Below are 14,771 nucleotides of genomic sequence, written 5' to 3'. Positions count from 1 at the left end.
CTGCTGATGAGCGTCCCGGAGCTGGGCTGGTCCTGTAGGAGAGTTTGGGGCTCTGAGGCTGATTTCCTTTTTAAAAAAGGCATCTTATGACCACGAGGATTTCAGCTGCGTTCTCGGCTCACTGACTGCTGTTGAAGGGCAGAGGGTGCCTTCCCTGCACTTCAGCTCTTAACTGCAGCAAGGTTTCCTCTGAAAGGTCCCCAGCGCTCAGTGGGCCCTGGAGCAGGGGGCCGCAATACAACCCCAGGTCAAAGCACATAAGGCCACATGGAAAACCCTGTTTTTACTTGCAGGGTTTCTTTCAGGGGCCTTCTCTGTAAATCACAAAGCAGCAAGTCTGCTATTAAAAAAACAAATCAAAAAAACAAAACAAAAAACCAAAAACCCCACGCACCTTAAAAAAACCACTTTCTTTTAATCCACCTAAGGAGATCCAGAGCAAGAGCAGCATCACAGCACTACACACGTCACAGAGAGCCGGCCGAATCGGAGAGCGGCGCTGCACAGATTCCTTCCCAGATACACACCAAAGTCATTAAAAAAAAAAAAAAAGTGATTCACATAAGCAAAGTGACAAGTTACAAACCAGCCATAGAACAACTTTTTCTAAGAGAAAAGGGACATATCTAGGAAGAAGGTCCTTGACATACAGGTTTTGGGAGAAAAAAAAAAAAAAAGTTGAAACAGATTTTTTTCAACATTAAAAACACTGATTTCTTTTTAAATTAATTTAAATATACATCTGAAACACAAACACCAAGCAAGTGAAGAGAAGAAGGAATGAAAGTGAATTTGACCAGTTTAATTGAAACACCAAAGTTGGGTGGATTGCACCAAATGGAATAAATAATGGAGAAGACCACGCTGGGTTTGTAGATCTCGCGCTTAGGATAATTTAAACTAGAATTAAGAATACAGCCAAAGAGAGTATTTAATGAGTAATTTCTTCAACGAGTGATTTTTTGGCTGGCCAACATCCCTTTGACAGAACGGGCTGTAAGTGTGGATTTGCCCCCTGCCACCCAACCCAACCGTCACTACCCCAGAGCAAGCGGGACGCTGAATTTTGGCAATCTGGAGGACTCACTCCTGCGATTGCACATTTGCGAGCGGCTCCTCGCTCGGGGCGCAGGAAACCTCTGGCCTCGTCACTACTGGCCAGCTCCAAACGCCCATTCCAATGTCAAAGCAAAACCAGACCCAGCCCATGCGAGGTGAAAGCAAAAGCGGAGCRTTTCTAGCGTGTCTCCCGGCCTTCGGGCCCCGGGGATGGCGCCTCCGTCTGCTCTCCTCTCCTCTTCCCTCCCCGCGAGCCAGGCAGCGAGCGCAGGGAGACGAGGGAGCCATTGAGGGCCGGGCCAGAAGACGCAGCTAACTGTATGCCCGCTGCGGCAACCGCTTTCTGCCTCTGGGCCGGGCAGGCTGAAGGAATGTAAGTGGTTTCTTTTTGTTTGGTTTCCCCCCACCCTACATCCCCTATATTAAAAAAAAAAAAAAAAAGTTGATCCCAAGTTCCTCTCCCTTCCCTGCCCACAGCTGAGCAGTGAAGCACCTCAGGACATTCATGAGGTCCCACAGACATGGTCCCTGCAGAGCAGATGCCTCGTCTCTGCACCTCACCTGGACGCGCCTGTGACACCTAGTTAGGAGGGAAGTCCCTTTGCTTTAAAACAAAAGTAATCACAAAAACAACAGCAATGATCCCCTTTCCTTTCCTCTGATCTCCAGGGAGTTCACCTAAGTCCAGCTTGTCTTCGAGCGAGGGAGCAGGGAGGGGTGAAGGCTTCCAGGCCAAGGAACTTGGCCAGATTCAGCATCTGCCCCCGCTCCCTGGGCGATGCAGGGCCTCCCTCGGTGAGTGCCCCACGGCCTGGGGCCCAGACCCTGAGGAGGGCCGAGTCCTCCTCGGACAGCTGATAACCCCGGGGAGGGCAAGAGGGCTGAGATGGAGGAGGGCTCAGGTTCTTTCTTTCCCATCCCTCTTCCCTGCCAAGGCTGGGAGGAGACCTCTGGGGCTGCAAGCCCAGTCTGTGCTTACCAGTGTCCTCAGGAATGACAGTTAAAAAAACAAAATAAAAAAAAGGGAAAAATGATATGCATAACTAGGTATTGTCCTTGGGAGGAGCGGGAGGGGGCCAGCTCCAGCTTGGGACGGAGAAGGGACTCTCCCTCCCTGCCTTGGCTCGTCTGGAGACCATGTCCCCTCGGCATTCCCGCGCAAACCCTTTGTGCTGTTGCTCTGACACCAATCGACACGGATGACGGACACGGGGATGGACTCGGCACGGCAGCGGGCAGGCAGGCACACACAGGCACGCCGGGGCTAGGCCCGGTGCTTCGGGAGCAGGTCCAGGAGGAACTCTGCGATGCCAATGAAGTAGACTACTTGTGCAATGCCAAAGAGGGGAGCGATGACCAGGGCTCGGCAGTACGCCCCTTTGAAGAAGGCTGTGGGCCCTTCTTTCTGCCAGATCTTCCTGCGGAGAGACAGCACAGACAGCTCAGCGTCCAGCCCACCCCCCTCTATATGTAGATATATCGCTGTATTTAGATACATTTATAAACACACAACAGGTCTGCAGCGGGCAGCAGCAGAAGCTGTACATGGGATTTGCCAGCCCGCTTCGTGCAGAGTCTTACTTGGTGCAGTCCAGGATTCCCGAGTACGTGTCCTCGTTTACGCCTCTCTGCAAGGACTGCAACCGCGTCTTGATCACTGGGAAGGAAGAGAGAAGAGAGACAGCGGTGAGCAGAGGGTCTGGCCTCCCACCACAGTCACCAGCTGCTGAGCACCCTCCTCAGCCGGCAAGAGTCGCTTGGGAGCGACACCTTGACACACAGTCACACCGAGATCACCAGGAACGCAGACCGTTTTCACATGGTTATCAGCAAAACAGGGGAAAACCAACCCATTCCTTTACAAAAGGATAAAAGAAAAACACAACCACCCAAAAACTAACCAACCCTCTCCCTTCACTTCAATCAAGGCTTTCAAGGCTGATCTAGCTTTAAACGCTTCCAAAAATTCAGATAGCTTTCCGCAAAGTGGAAGCTGATTTTCAAATGCTAAGCCCTTTCTGGAAAAGCAGCTTGAATGATCTAAAATACATATAATTGGTGCTGCTCTTCAACTTCTTCACACCTTGAAGTAGAAGCATGTGTAGTGGTGGGGACAGAGGAGCTACTTTCTGGTGGTTTTCAGAGCAAGGACACCAAGTGGTGGTATTTAAGGCAGCTGCTGTGGAGTAGAAGACCCAGCCACAGCTCTGAGGCTCCCCCCGATTGTAGGTGACCTTACACGTGTGTGTAAACACTCTACATACGATCACTCCACACACAAACGTGCCCTTTTCAGAGGCGTGTTCGCAGCCATTCCTGGTGCAGGATGCGGGTTTCACCTCTACCCGACTCACTTAGTGAAGACCACAAATATCTGCGTAAGCAGTGGCTGAGGTTAAAGCTCAGCTGAAGGCAACACTTCTGGGCTGGGGGGAGCTCGGGGCTGAGCTCCCCTCCTGTACCTCCCTCTGAGCTGCAAAGAGGCTGGCAYGGTCACCTCCTCCTCGCCCAGCCTACCGAGGCCCCTCAACTGCCACCACTCAGTGCCGGGCCACCAGCACAGGACTCACCGTCACACGGGTTGACGGCCACAGCAGCCGTACTGCCGGCCAGACACCCGGAGAGGAAGGACACGTAGAACGGGGCCTTGACGTCGGGGTCCTTCTGGCCCAGTTTGTTCAGGTTTGCAAACAGTGGGAAGTAAACGATGGAAAATGGGACATCTCTGCGGCGTGGGCGGAAGAAGGAGAGAGGACAAAGATGAGCGAAGCCAGTGTGGGACATGCGCATGCAAACAAAATAAAAACAGACATATACCCCACCAAGTCAACACTTCCTTTTCACCCTCACTCCCTTGGGTGATCAGTCCCTTAGGTCCCTTGTAGGACCAAGGGTGCTGGTGCTGTCCTACCTCAGCAGCGTGGCTCCCAGGCCCTTGTAGAGCCCCGCGATGCCTTTGCTCCGCAGCAGCTCCCTCGTGATCTGCGTCGCGGTGGTGCGTGCTTCCACCACTGGCTCCGCCGCCCCTGCCGCGGCCGAGAGCTGGGCCGCCATCAGCTTCTTCTGCGCCGCTGGGGAGGAGACAGAGAGTGCCAGTCTGCAAGGTGCTCAACAGCGTTTCCATTGCAGCCTGACGCCCAGGATGGGACAAAGAGGCAAATCTCCGAGTGCACCAAAACCAAGAGACGCACTCATCGCACAGCCAGGTACCCTGCCGGCTTTTATCCCTCAGCCAGAGGCAAGCCAGCGCGTCCCGTGCTCGGAGCCGGCTGTTCACGTGCCGCAGCTACACTCTCCTGTCTGACCATTTTTACTGAGGTGAAGCCACCGGTCACGCACAACCTCTGCAGTGCGGAGAGGAGCCGCCACGATTAGGCATTAAAGAGAGGGCTTCCTTCCAGCTACATCCCTGAGCTCAGCAGAAAAAGCTAAGGATACCCATAAATAAGGGAGGTTCAACACTTCTGTTCTTTACTCCCTTCCCTCAAAAACAACCAATAACTCAGGTTGTTCCTCGGTTGCACCAGGGACACTAGACTTGTACACATGACCTGGTTACTCCCAGGAGCCTTTTCAAACCCTGATGCGTTTCTGCTCTTTGGCCAGAAGATGGAGAGCACATCAACCTGTAGTGATCCTCCGGCTGCTGCGGGGACACGGCAGGTCCTTTGCCACACAGAGAACAGGCTGCTCACAGCAGCAACAACCTCTTCTGAACCCTCAAACCGCGGCTTAATTCCTTCAACCGTTTCAAAATAATACACACAAAGAGGATAAGGACTGCATTAAAAACAGCAAAGAGGAAAGAAAAGCAAATCCGTGATTATTTAGGAATGCCACATCAGAGGAGGGATTAGAGGGCAAATTGGCCTGCCTGTTTGCCAGAGTTTCGGAAGGGCCACCAACATGGTACCTAATCCCTTTTGGACTGTGTGCAGTTGAGTTTTAATCACTCATGAGCTGAACACGCAGTCATCTCTTCCAGCTCTCTCTCCCCTCCACCACCTGCATTTGCTGCTTCACTCACCAAGCCTATTGCTTTGAGCAAAAATCACCTTTGGCAACCAGAAGAGCCTCCTGGCAAGGCCAGATGAGCAAAGGGAGGGGGAACGAGCTGGGAAGAGAAGGAGAAACTTCTGCCACAGCCTGAGGCACCTCTGACTTGGGGCACGGAGGAGAAAAAAGGGTTTTTTACACTCATTCCCTCCCCTTCTTCCCCCGCCTCTGTCCCCAAGAGAAGAGGAGCACAAGGTACCGATTCGGCCCGCGTCCTGCAGCTGGATTTTGAGCATCTCCATGGGGGTGGTGACAATCACCTGGCAGGTGCCGGCACCGCAGCCTGCCAGCATCTCCCGCAGCAGCGTCAGCTTTTTCCTGCCCGGGAAAAGAGAGAGAAGGAGAGAGGGAGTCAGTCAGAGGATGTGGCCTGGACCCCAGCTTTGTGGCATCCCCTCCCCTTCCCCCCCCCCCTTTTTTTTTTTGGCACTGCTTTTCGGCTTTGGGCATCTTCTGCCTCCCTGCACCGCAGAGTGGGGCTTGCCAGGGCGCGCTCTCACACCCCGAAACGCAGCAGCCGATAGCTGCGACCAGCAACTCCCCTCCCCTCCCTCCCCGAGCCAGCAACAGCACGGCCACAGGATTAAAAAGGGGGGCTCAGGGTGCAAATGCTCAGAAGGACTCAATTTTCAAGAACTGGTGAGCTCTCATGTAAAAAAAAAATCTCACTACAGTCTTTAGATTGTCACACCTGGTATCAGAAATTGCTGACCTGATTTAAACAAAAAATAAATAAAAATAAAGGAGAAAAGCTATCATAAGCAAGCATCTTCATAAAGCTTTCTGTCAATGTTTTGGGCCTCAGATTTGTTTGCTCTTAAAAGGAGGGGAAAAAAAGTGTATTTAATCACACAGCCAGAGGGTAGACAGCCTCTTTCTTTTTGTTCCAAATGCAATCCCCTCAAAAGTGTTATTTTCACTCCTCCCACCCCCACTCCTGCAGCAAAATTTCACCTTAAGTTATTCTACGCGAGTCCCCGCACTACCGCAAGGACACGCGCTACCCCCTCGCAGGAAGCCAGCCCCGCTCCCCTCCTGCGGGCACGAGACGCAGGCGCGCAGCCCGCCGCAGCTGGGGCCGCGCGGGTTTGCCTGCCCTTCGCGGGCCACCCCGGCTCCCCGAAACCCCCCTCGCCCCGCGCGCCAGCTGGGCTCCCCCCTCGCCTGCCCCGCGGAGGGTATCAGAGCGGGGGATTAGAGGTGCAAAGTCGCAGCGGGGATTACCAGGGACTAAATATAGCGCTCTCCTCTGCGGCTGCCTGAAGGCAGGAATATCCGAAAGATCAGAGGAGTTTTAAACTGGTTCGTCTCTAGATGACAGAAACGGTTTAAATATTAGAGCGACGCAGGCCTTATCCTCAGTAGCTGAAAAACTGGCACATCTCAACTGACTTTAAAAGGTATGGCACCAGCAGGGATCCGGTCCTATGAATGCAGATGCTGTCCTTTATCACAGCAAGAGGGTATTAAATATAAAAAATATATACAATAGCTCCAAGTTCTGCACTGGTCAAAACCTGTCATTCAACTTTTTTAACTGACATGCAATTAAGTTGGTGAAAAATCTGCAATGTTAAAGGGAAGGAGAAAATAGTCATATTGCATTGAAACTGAGTTTCAAACTAGGGATGAAAAATAAGACAAAGTAGGGGGAATCAACGCAAAAGAACTAAAGATTTATGGAGAGCTGTTCAAGAGCAATGCATCAGTCCAAAGTTAGGACCTCTACAAGCATTGATATACTGCTGTCATATGGGAGTAGAGCAGGATTTCTAAAAAGTTTCTGACAAGTGTTGACCCCCTAGGAGCTGCCTGTGCTTGGCGAGGGACTAAAACCAGCCATTCTGGAATAGGCATGACATAAGGTTTCCAAAGGCAGGAAAACGTTCGCTTAAGGAACCACCCATACAAAGCCATATGTTCCAATTTGCACGTCTGCTTTGTAAAAGCCAACCAGGTGAGGGACCCCCAGCCCCCCGGCAAGGCTGCTCGCACCCTCTTCATGCTGCCCAAGAGATCACCATCCTCAGCGCGCTCATCAAATGCCCACTGCCTCCGGCTGGTCGATCCAGCAGATTGTAGGAGGCTCCCAAAGAGTTTCGGGCCAAAGGAAGCCAGCTGGCTTATAACAATTTAAACAGCAGCCCTTCGACATGTGCTTGGGGACCGACACACTGCAGAGCAGGGCAGCCCAGCGGCGGCCAGACGGGGACGTGCTCACCAARCGTCCCCCAGGGAGGGCTGGATCCTCCTACCTACAAATCACAGGGGGTCAGATGCGAGTTATCRGCACTAAAGAAGTGTCTGGACATCCCTGCTTGTCTCTGGGAATATGGGCTGCTATTTCTCTTCTCTGAGGAAAGCCAGAAATGGTGGGGGGGATGGGGGGAGGGAAGAAAATTTGCTGGTATCAGCAAAGAAACAATGCAAAAGTGCTGGTCTTGCTAGGGAGCAGGGCTGCTGAGTCAGCGGGTTGCCAGCCTTTGCTCCAGAACAGCAAACAAAATGAAGGTCAAGATTAAAGAGGGCAGGAGAGGTAAGGGAATTGCCACAATAACACACCTCGGAGAGGAGCGGCAGGAAAGTCATCTAGGGACCTTGGAGATCTTTTAAGAGCAAGAAATCCCTTTTAAAACAAGCCATGAGACACTTTTTACTGCAACCAAGGCCGAGTATTTAACCAAAAACCTGAAAAATGAGCAACAAAACCTGGCAAACACACACCAAATACAACAGCTGTCTGGCACTCAACACTTTAGAGATAACCATGAAACCCGGTAGGACACTTTAAAGGAACCAGTTTATAAGAAGTGCGTAAGGCAGGATGGGACAGCCAGCACAAGCACCCCAGGAACAAGGACCTGCATCAAGACTCCTCTGCAGGTCACCTCTTCTGCTTGTTGCTCTGGGAACTGTACAGACCATCAAGCCAAAATAATCACAGGACCATGCTAGACCTAACGCCTTTCCCAGTCAGTGACACAGGGTGTCCTTTAGGTTTTTCAGTATTCAGTTCTCCTCCACGGCACAGCAAGGGGGTTGGCACTGTTAATACAACTCACCAGGGCCTCCTCATTCCTAACCAGCCAGGACAGCATGGGAGGACCAACACAGTAAGTCTCATTTCCTCCAAAAACAAGAAGTTCAAGCAGTAGGTCATCATACTGCTCTCGCCAGTGAATGCACACCCTTGCTGTGCCAAAAGGAGTGGGAAAGCGCTGTGCAAGGGGGACCGCCCACCCAGGTGGGTCCCAGGGCATGAGGGGACTGCAGGAACCGAGATCCCCAGATGCAGGGAGGTGAGGATCCCACAGGGGTATCAGGTCCCACCTGAGGTCCCGTTGCCCCAGGACACTGCCTCCAGGAGCATCCAAGAGCTCAGCCAGGGAAAAGTTAGCCCACCACAGACCTGTAGTGATAAATCCCAAATTGCTCTTCCAGCAATTTTCAGCCCGGAGCTTCCTATGTTGCAGGTGTTGGCCTTTTGGAAGTGGGATTTAGGCCACGTCTTTTCTAGCAGTTTAAAAGGAGATTCATTTCAACATTGAGATTCTCAAAGGTAAATAATAATAATAATAATAATAATAATGCACACTAGAGGTTGTTGCATAACTTCAGCCTATTTTGGGTCACGTTGGATTTGCCACATTCTCTCCTGATCACACATGCTTCTTCCACTTGTATGTGGAGCATAGGCTCAGCAAATTTTAATCAGCAAATACTGATAAAACATGTGCGTTTTATCAGACAAGGATCTCCAATTCATATTGGACGTATTTCAAGACAAGCACTGGAAGCTTAGCAATGAAGGCGTTCAAAGTCAAACAGATCTAGGAGACCTTTGCAGCTCTTTGAGCCAGAAAAGCACTGGAGCTGGCTACAGTCACATCCTTTGGGATGCTGGTCTACGAGCACGGCATACTGCGAACGCACAGCAGATAACCTGGCTTGTGCAGGAAGGACTCTGGGCAAGCTGAAGCAAGGTCTTGGGAGCCACACGTCCGCACCATGAAAAAGCAGCCCCCAACCTTACCCTGAGCCCAACTCCCTCAGCAGCGCTTCACACCATTTAACACCTTGGCTGTTGCAGTTACACACCCAGAAATGAAAGCGCACTGATGTGCCAGGCAGCTTGAATCTTCTCCTTTCTACCCCAAGGCTATTTTGCTGTTCATGCCTATTTTTTGACTGCAGCTGTGGAATAGGTACCCAGCCTTATGACATGTCAGTAGGTATGCGCCACGTTTTGCCTTGGGCAAAAGGAGAGGCATTTGGCTTCGAGCACTCCTAATCCTGCCCCATCTCATGTCAAAAACAGGGGAAGAAGGGACAGAAGTGTCTCAAGGGAGAAGCCTGCCGCTGCAAGCAGCTTGGAAAGAGGGACCAAGAGCACGGCGAGCCCTTGGGGATGGACACACAGCTCTGCAACCTGGTCAGAGGGCCCCTCACTGTCACTCCAGTTTGCCATGCGTGCTGCACGTGGGAGAAGATCCTGTGAGCTACCAAAGACACAGCAGTGGCATGCAACAGGCACAACCCCTCCAGCAGGTTATGTTTGCCACCCCATGGCCTGCAGGTTCCCAAGCACGGGGGGAAAAGGATGCCAAGACAAGCAGCTGCCCTGCTGTTTTTAAGGATCCTCGCGCTCACTGGTGATGCCACTGCCTTCTCAGCCACCCTCTGCCTCCCAAGCACTAGACAAGGTCCTAGCAGGCACAGCACCTTTCGCTACACCCAATTTGAGGGCCTACACTAGGCACAGCCAACCTGCAAAGCACTTTCTTTCCCATCGCATCTTGGAGTGCTGTTTCTACCTAGAAATACCTTAAACTGCCTGTCACCACAGTATCGTGCAGTACGTGCAGGAGCTTTACTACCGGGCATGTAGCTTTTTAACAGCTGAAGCATCAAAGCAGCAGTTGCTCCTCCAGAAGACCAGATGCATCGCAACGCTGGTCCGATTTCTTCCACGGGTCAGTCTTTCAACAAACTGGGGGTACAAGGTCTGACAGCTTGGCACCCTTTCCTTCTTTTTCCCTGTACAACCTACTAAGCCCTCACATTGTAGGTGTCGGCAAAGAGCTAGCAGTGCTCTTGGCTACTGCAGAAGCCCAGGGCCCGCTGCACTGTCACTGCTGCTGGGATCAGACCCACTGCTTGGAAGAAGCAAGGAGCAGTGAGGACATCATCACCTCCCACCGTCTGCGCGAGTACAGAAGAGACACTATTTGAAGAGACAGAAAAATCACAAACAGCTGCGAGCTGATGAGTCACACAGACGTATGTTAGCTGCTGCTTTAAAAGACTCCAGAACAAAAGGAGTGAGGTACATGAAAGGCCCAGATCCTCAACCTGTGTAAATCAGCAAACTCCACTGAAGTTGTCGACCCACTCTGATCTGCAGCAGCTAAGACTCAGGTGGGATGCTATGGGGAGCCAGCATATCAAATAACCATTGCAGAGCTTTACGTTTGCAGCGATGTTCTACCCCAGCACTACCGGTGGTAAGAGTTAGGATCATCTCCCAAGCCGGCTGTTTTCTAACTGCTGGGGACCAGAGTCAGTGCCCTTGCTGGACCCCTCACTGGCTGTCACTGGAGAGCGGTCTCGGTCTGAATGGAAACACAAGTGTCCCCTGAATTGCAGGGGAAACGCCTTGGTGAAAACAGTATTAGCTATTCACGGTCCAGCTTGGTGCTGCCAAACTAGCACCTTTCTCTGGCATTTAATTCACATGGAGCAACCCCCATCCCCAAAGTAAACAGACAATTTTATTCCTTCAGCGTTTACACACAGATCCGCTGCTGAGCAACACTGCAAGTGCCATTTGTCAATGCAGATTCGTTCTCCACCTCTTCTCACCTCTCTGAAATAATTTCCAAGTTACAAAAGCACAAAAGGGTGCTAAGTTTGGGATCTACAGAACTTGACTCACCATCTGTTCAAGCTACAATCTCTGAAAAGCCAGAAAGAGCCGAAGAGCACCCAATGGGAAGCTGAGGACGAGGTCCTCCCAGCAGCTGTCTAAGCAGAGAGCAGTGCCATTGGGTTCCTCCTCAAATACTTTGCCTGCAAAGTCTGGATCTCTTAACCTTGGCTTAGATCTAGGGCTATTTTTAGAAGCTTGAAAAAGCTGTCCTACAGTGAAGTGCTTTTCACTTCCAGTTTTAGACATCATATCCTTAGCTTGAATGTAATCACCAGCTGAGCATTTCAAGAACAACTAACGTTCCAGTCATCCCATCGCCCTATTCTGCTTTTGCCCTGTCACCTCACCAGGCTTCTCCCAGGAGCCAGTGGCCTCAGCCCCGGGCGTTGTAGGTCTGCACCCACTACTCACCCATCTTTGGAGAAGTGATGCCGGAAGAAGTCATTGGCTGCTAGTTTGATGGCCTTCTCCGGCGTCACTAGGGTCAGGTTCACCGCAGCCCCTAGGGAAGGAAGAGACAAGACCACCACTGAAGGATGAGAATAAAGCACCCGTTAACTGGATCACTCGTGTGTCATAACTCCTGCTCAAAACCAGGGACAAAGATGAGGGAGAGCTCCCGTTGCACCAAAGGAATTTAGAAACACAAAGCATCACTGGAAATTAATAGGATTTCTACTTCCCAACGCTTTGGGTTTTTGCAAACATCCCCTGACGTGTTTCAATTCCACTTGCACGAGGCTTTCTGTAATTTCTTTAGTTTCACTACTACCCCACCACCACCACCATGCATACATACATTCCCTTCTCCCACCCAAGGATGCACCCCTATGAATGCAGATCAGGCCTTCAAGAAAGGAGGACAAGTGGGATTAATAACCAGCGCCAGCTCCTTTAGGAGTATCTTGTGATACTGAGAGGCAGAAAATACCCCCTCTCCCCTTCTTGCTACTGCCCCAGCACCACCAAAACCACACACTGGTACTCTAGAAGAGCCAGAGCACTTGAAAGGCTTGGAGGCTGGCCCAAGTCAACTGGATCCTCTGCAGGGACTCCAGCCAGCTCTAAACCAGCCCTTTGGGTTAGGTGACTGCCTTCCTATTTCCCCGCTGGGTGTCACCGGCAGAGCAGCCGCTCAGCTGGGCTGTCGAGCGGCTTTTTATCCACCCAGAGCTGCAGCATGCGCAAATTCCCCTGCAAGCATCTGGCCTAGGGTGGCTGCTTGCTGGGGACACGGGACRTAAACAAGCCCTCACTGCCACCTCCCACGGAGGTGCCCTTTTGTCAGGAGCAGCAAACGGCAAATCCCCACATTGTGCCTGGCACAATGAAAGGCCCGCGCGGCCYGTTCCCCGCCGAGGGCCGCTGAGGCCGGCGTTAGTGAAACACGAGGGCTTACGCGCTGAATGAATGGCTGTGTCTTTGGAAGAACAAGAAGGGAAAGAACAAAAAAAACCCAAACAAATTAAAAAAAAAGAGCACACCTGCTACTGCAACATCTGTGCAAAGGGTTCACTGAAAGAAAGAAAAAAAAAAAAATCAAGCAAGAAAGGGAAGCGAGAAGTATGCTTCCATGTGCTGACGTCCTCCAGCAACTGAGGAGACTTTCACATCCATTTTTTCCTCCAATTGCAAACAAAGTGGAAGGGAAAAAAACCCACCATATACAGAGAAAAATTAACGAACCTGGGTTTTCTCCTACATCTTTGATATTTTCAGCAAAGCTGCTTAGCAGAGAATGGGTAATCCCTGTCCTCAATAATCCATAACAGCTTCAACTCACTGGAGGAAGAGAAATTAGATACTTCAGCTGTCGCCTGTATGCCTTCCAAGGTGTTTTCTACCTTTTTACAAAACTTCATAGTTCTTAAAATTCTAGCTATGCCAATAAATATATTTCCCTAATGAAAACTAACCTTGGCCTATAGACAAAGCTATATGTACCTGAAGCAATGGCAGATGGGATCATAAGTGAAACAGAGTCAGGAAAGCAGAGAGCAGCGGGACAAGGCAGCGCCCGAGCCCGCGGGGGTGGCTTGGGGTTGCGTTTCTTGCTTTCGGCTGGGTTTAACACTTGCAGAAGTCAGAGCGCCCTGGGAGCACACTGACGTGCTTGGAGATCGCAGCCCCCAGCCGGGGAGAGAAAATATGCACAGACGAGCGCCGCAGGGCAAAGCCAAAGTGGGGCAGATGCCGCCACCACGCGTGCTGCTCCCTTTACCAGGTGGGAAAGGAGCACCGGCAGAATCGGTGCACTGCAAACATAACCACCTTGGCTATTAATAGGGTACGCTGCAACCTGGAAAACTTTGCATGACCCTGGCAGTCCCGGATAATTTTGGCAGGCAGCGTGTGAACCGGGAGATGACGTGGCAGGTATTATTAGCAGAGGCTGGGGAGGCTGCTGCTCTACTGTAGCGCTGCGTTATGAATATATTTTGGGCAAGGTGCAGCTAAGCAGCAAAGTGCATTTGCCCAGCCTGGCCTAGTCCTTTGGCTGCTGACAGCTAGGCGAAATGGCTGGACTGCAGACAGCGTGTGCCTTTGAAGGATGTGCGCTTTCCCAGCCCGCAGATGGACCGTACCAGGTAGGAGGGAGTGTGGGCTCTCCCAGACACCCCTCCACCGGTGTCAGTGTAGCCCAGCGAGCCACAAGCAACCACAAATTCATTTGCCTGGCGCCACAGCTGAAGGCAGCACACAGTCATTGCTTGAGCACAAGCAGGGTACACAGTACCACCCTGCTTTGAGACATCACTTCTAGCTAGCTATTACAGGAAAACGTAAGAAAACCCTCTCTTCCTTCCCCCAAACAAACTGAAGAATGTCCATAACTTTTGGGGAAGAGCTTGAGAGCGATGCTGGGATCACCTTACATGCTGTGCAGTTCGCTGTGCTACTCCTGCAGGACAGGGACTGGTGTGCCCACGTGCACTCCGTAATATATCATGGGACAATCTGAAGAGAAGCAGCCCATAAGCTCAGGTCTCTCTCCTGACAGCGCCGGGGAGCTTTTATTTGCACACGAAGGAGACCTGGAGTCACACAGCAGGAATGGCTGGACCTGAGCAGACCTCCTCTCTCCTCTGACAGAGGCCATGTGCCCTGCGGCAGGGACAACTGACCTCCACAAAAGAGCTGGAGCTACTCACAACCCCCCTATCCAAACCCAGCTCCCACTTCAAGAGGCAATCAGAGGTGACAAGCAGGTTTAAGCTGACACTAATCACAGGGTGGTGGCTTCGTTCCTCACTAAAAAACACAGCAGCAGCCGACTTCTGGGAAAAAGCAAGGGAGAAAATGTTGCTGTTAGCACTGGGATGGAACCTGCCAGGGTTTTCCTTGGGGTTATTTGCCTTGTCTGCTCCCAGGAGAGCCGGCACAGAGTGGCCAATCCATTCCCAGCGTCCACTCCACTCCCCCGAAACGCCCACCAGCAAACTGGGCAAGAGACGCTGCCTCAGCGGCCAGCACCCGCTCCCACGAGAGCCAGCCCCAGCGGCAGCGTTCCCCCGGAGGCACTGGCAGGAGCCACTGCCAGCAGCGGAGCTCCCGCAGCTCCGGCCTCCCACTTGAAAAGGAAGCGAGGACTCATTTAATCACTGTTCTTTAATCAGACTTTCTCAAGAAGTGAATGCCACAAATAATGCTATCTGAACACTATCTGAACGCTTCAGAGATAAAAACTGTATGTTCAGGCAGTTGTATACCAATGTATAAAAAGAAG

At 51.6% G+C, this 14,771-nt stretch overlaps 1 protein-coding gene across 4 annotated transcripts in view; it reads right to left on the bottom strand.

Moving 5' to 3' along the window:
• Positions 1–395: 395 nt before the first annotated feature.
• The window catches only part of SLC25A22 (solute carrier family 25 member 22), a 40,591-nt gene continuing 26,215 nt past the window's right edge, over positions 396–14,771 (bottom strand). For all 4 annotated transcript variants that reach the window (XM_026059129.1, XM_026059130.1, XM_026059131.1 and 1 more), the window contains 6 exons: positions 11,456–11,546; positions 5,315–5,433; positions 3,971–4,130; positions 3,630–3,784; positions 2,641–2,716; positions 396–2,477 (listed from right to left, as the gene is read on the bottom strand). In XM_026059129.1, coding sequence (XP_025914914.1) covers positions 2,324–2,477; positions 2,641–2,716; positions 3,630–3,784; positions 3,971–4,130; positions 5,315–5,433; positions 11,456–11,546 — 755 coding nt within the window. In that variant the 3' untranslated portion in view covers positions 396–2,323. The remainder of the gene's footprint in view (positions 2,478–2,640; positions 2,717–3,629; positions 3,785–3,970; positions 4,131–5,314; positions 5,434–11,455; positions 11,547–14,771) is intronic.

This window comes from Apteryx rowi, unplaced genomic scaffold (genome assembly GCF_003343035.1).
Source record: "Apteryx rowi isolate R43461 unplaced genomic scaffold, aptRow1 scaffold_152, whole genome shotgun sequence".
NCBI classification, from domain to species: domain Eukaryota; kingdom Metazoa; phylum Chordata; class Aves; order Apterygiformes; family Apterygidae; genus Apteryx; species Apteryx rowi.
Note: the sequence above shows the minus strand (reverse complement) of the source record. Positions and strands in the feature narration are given on the sequence as shown.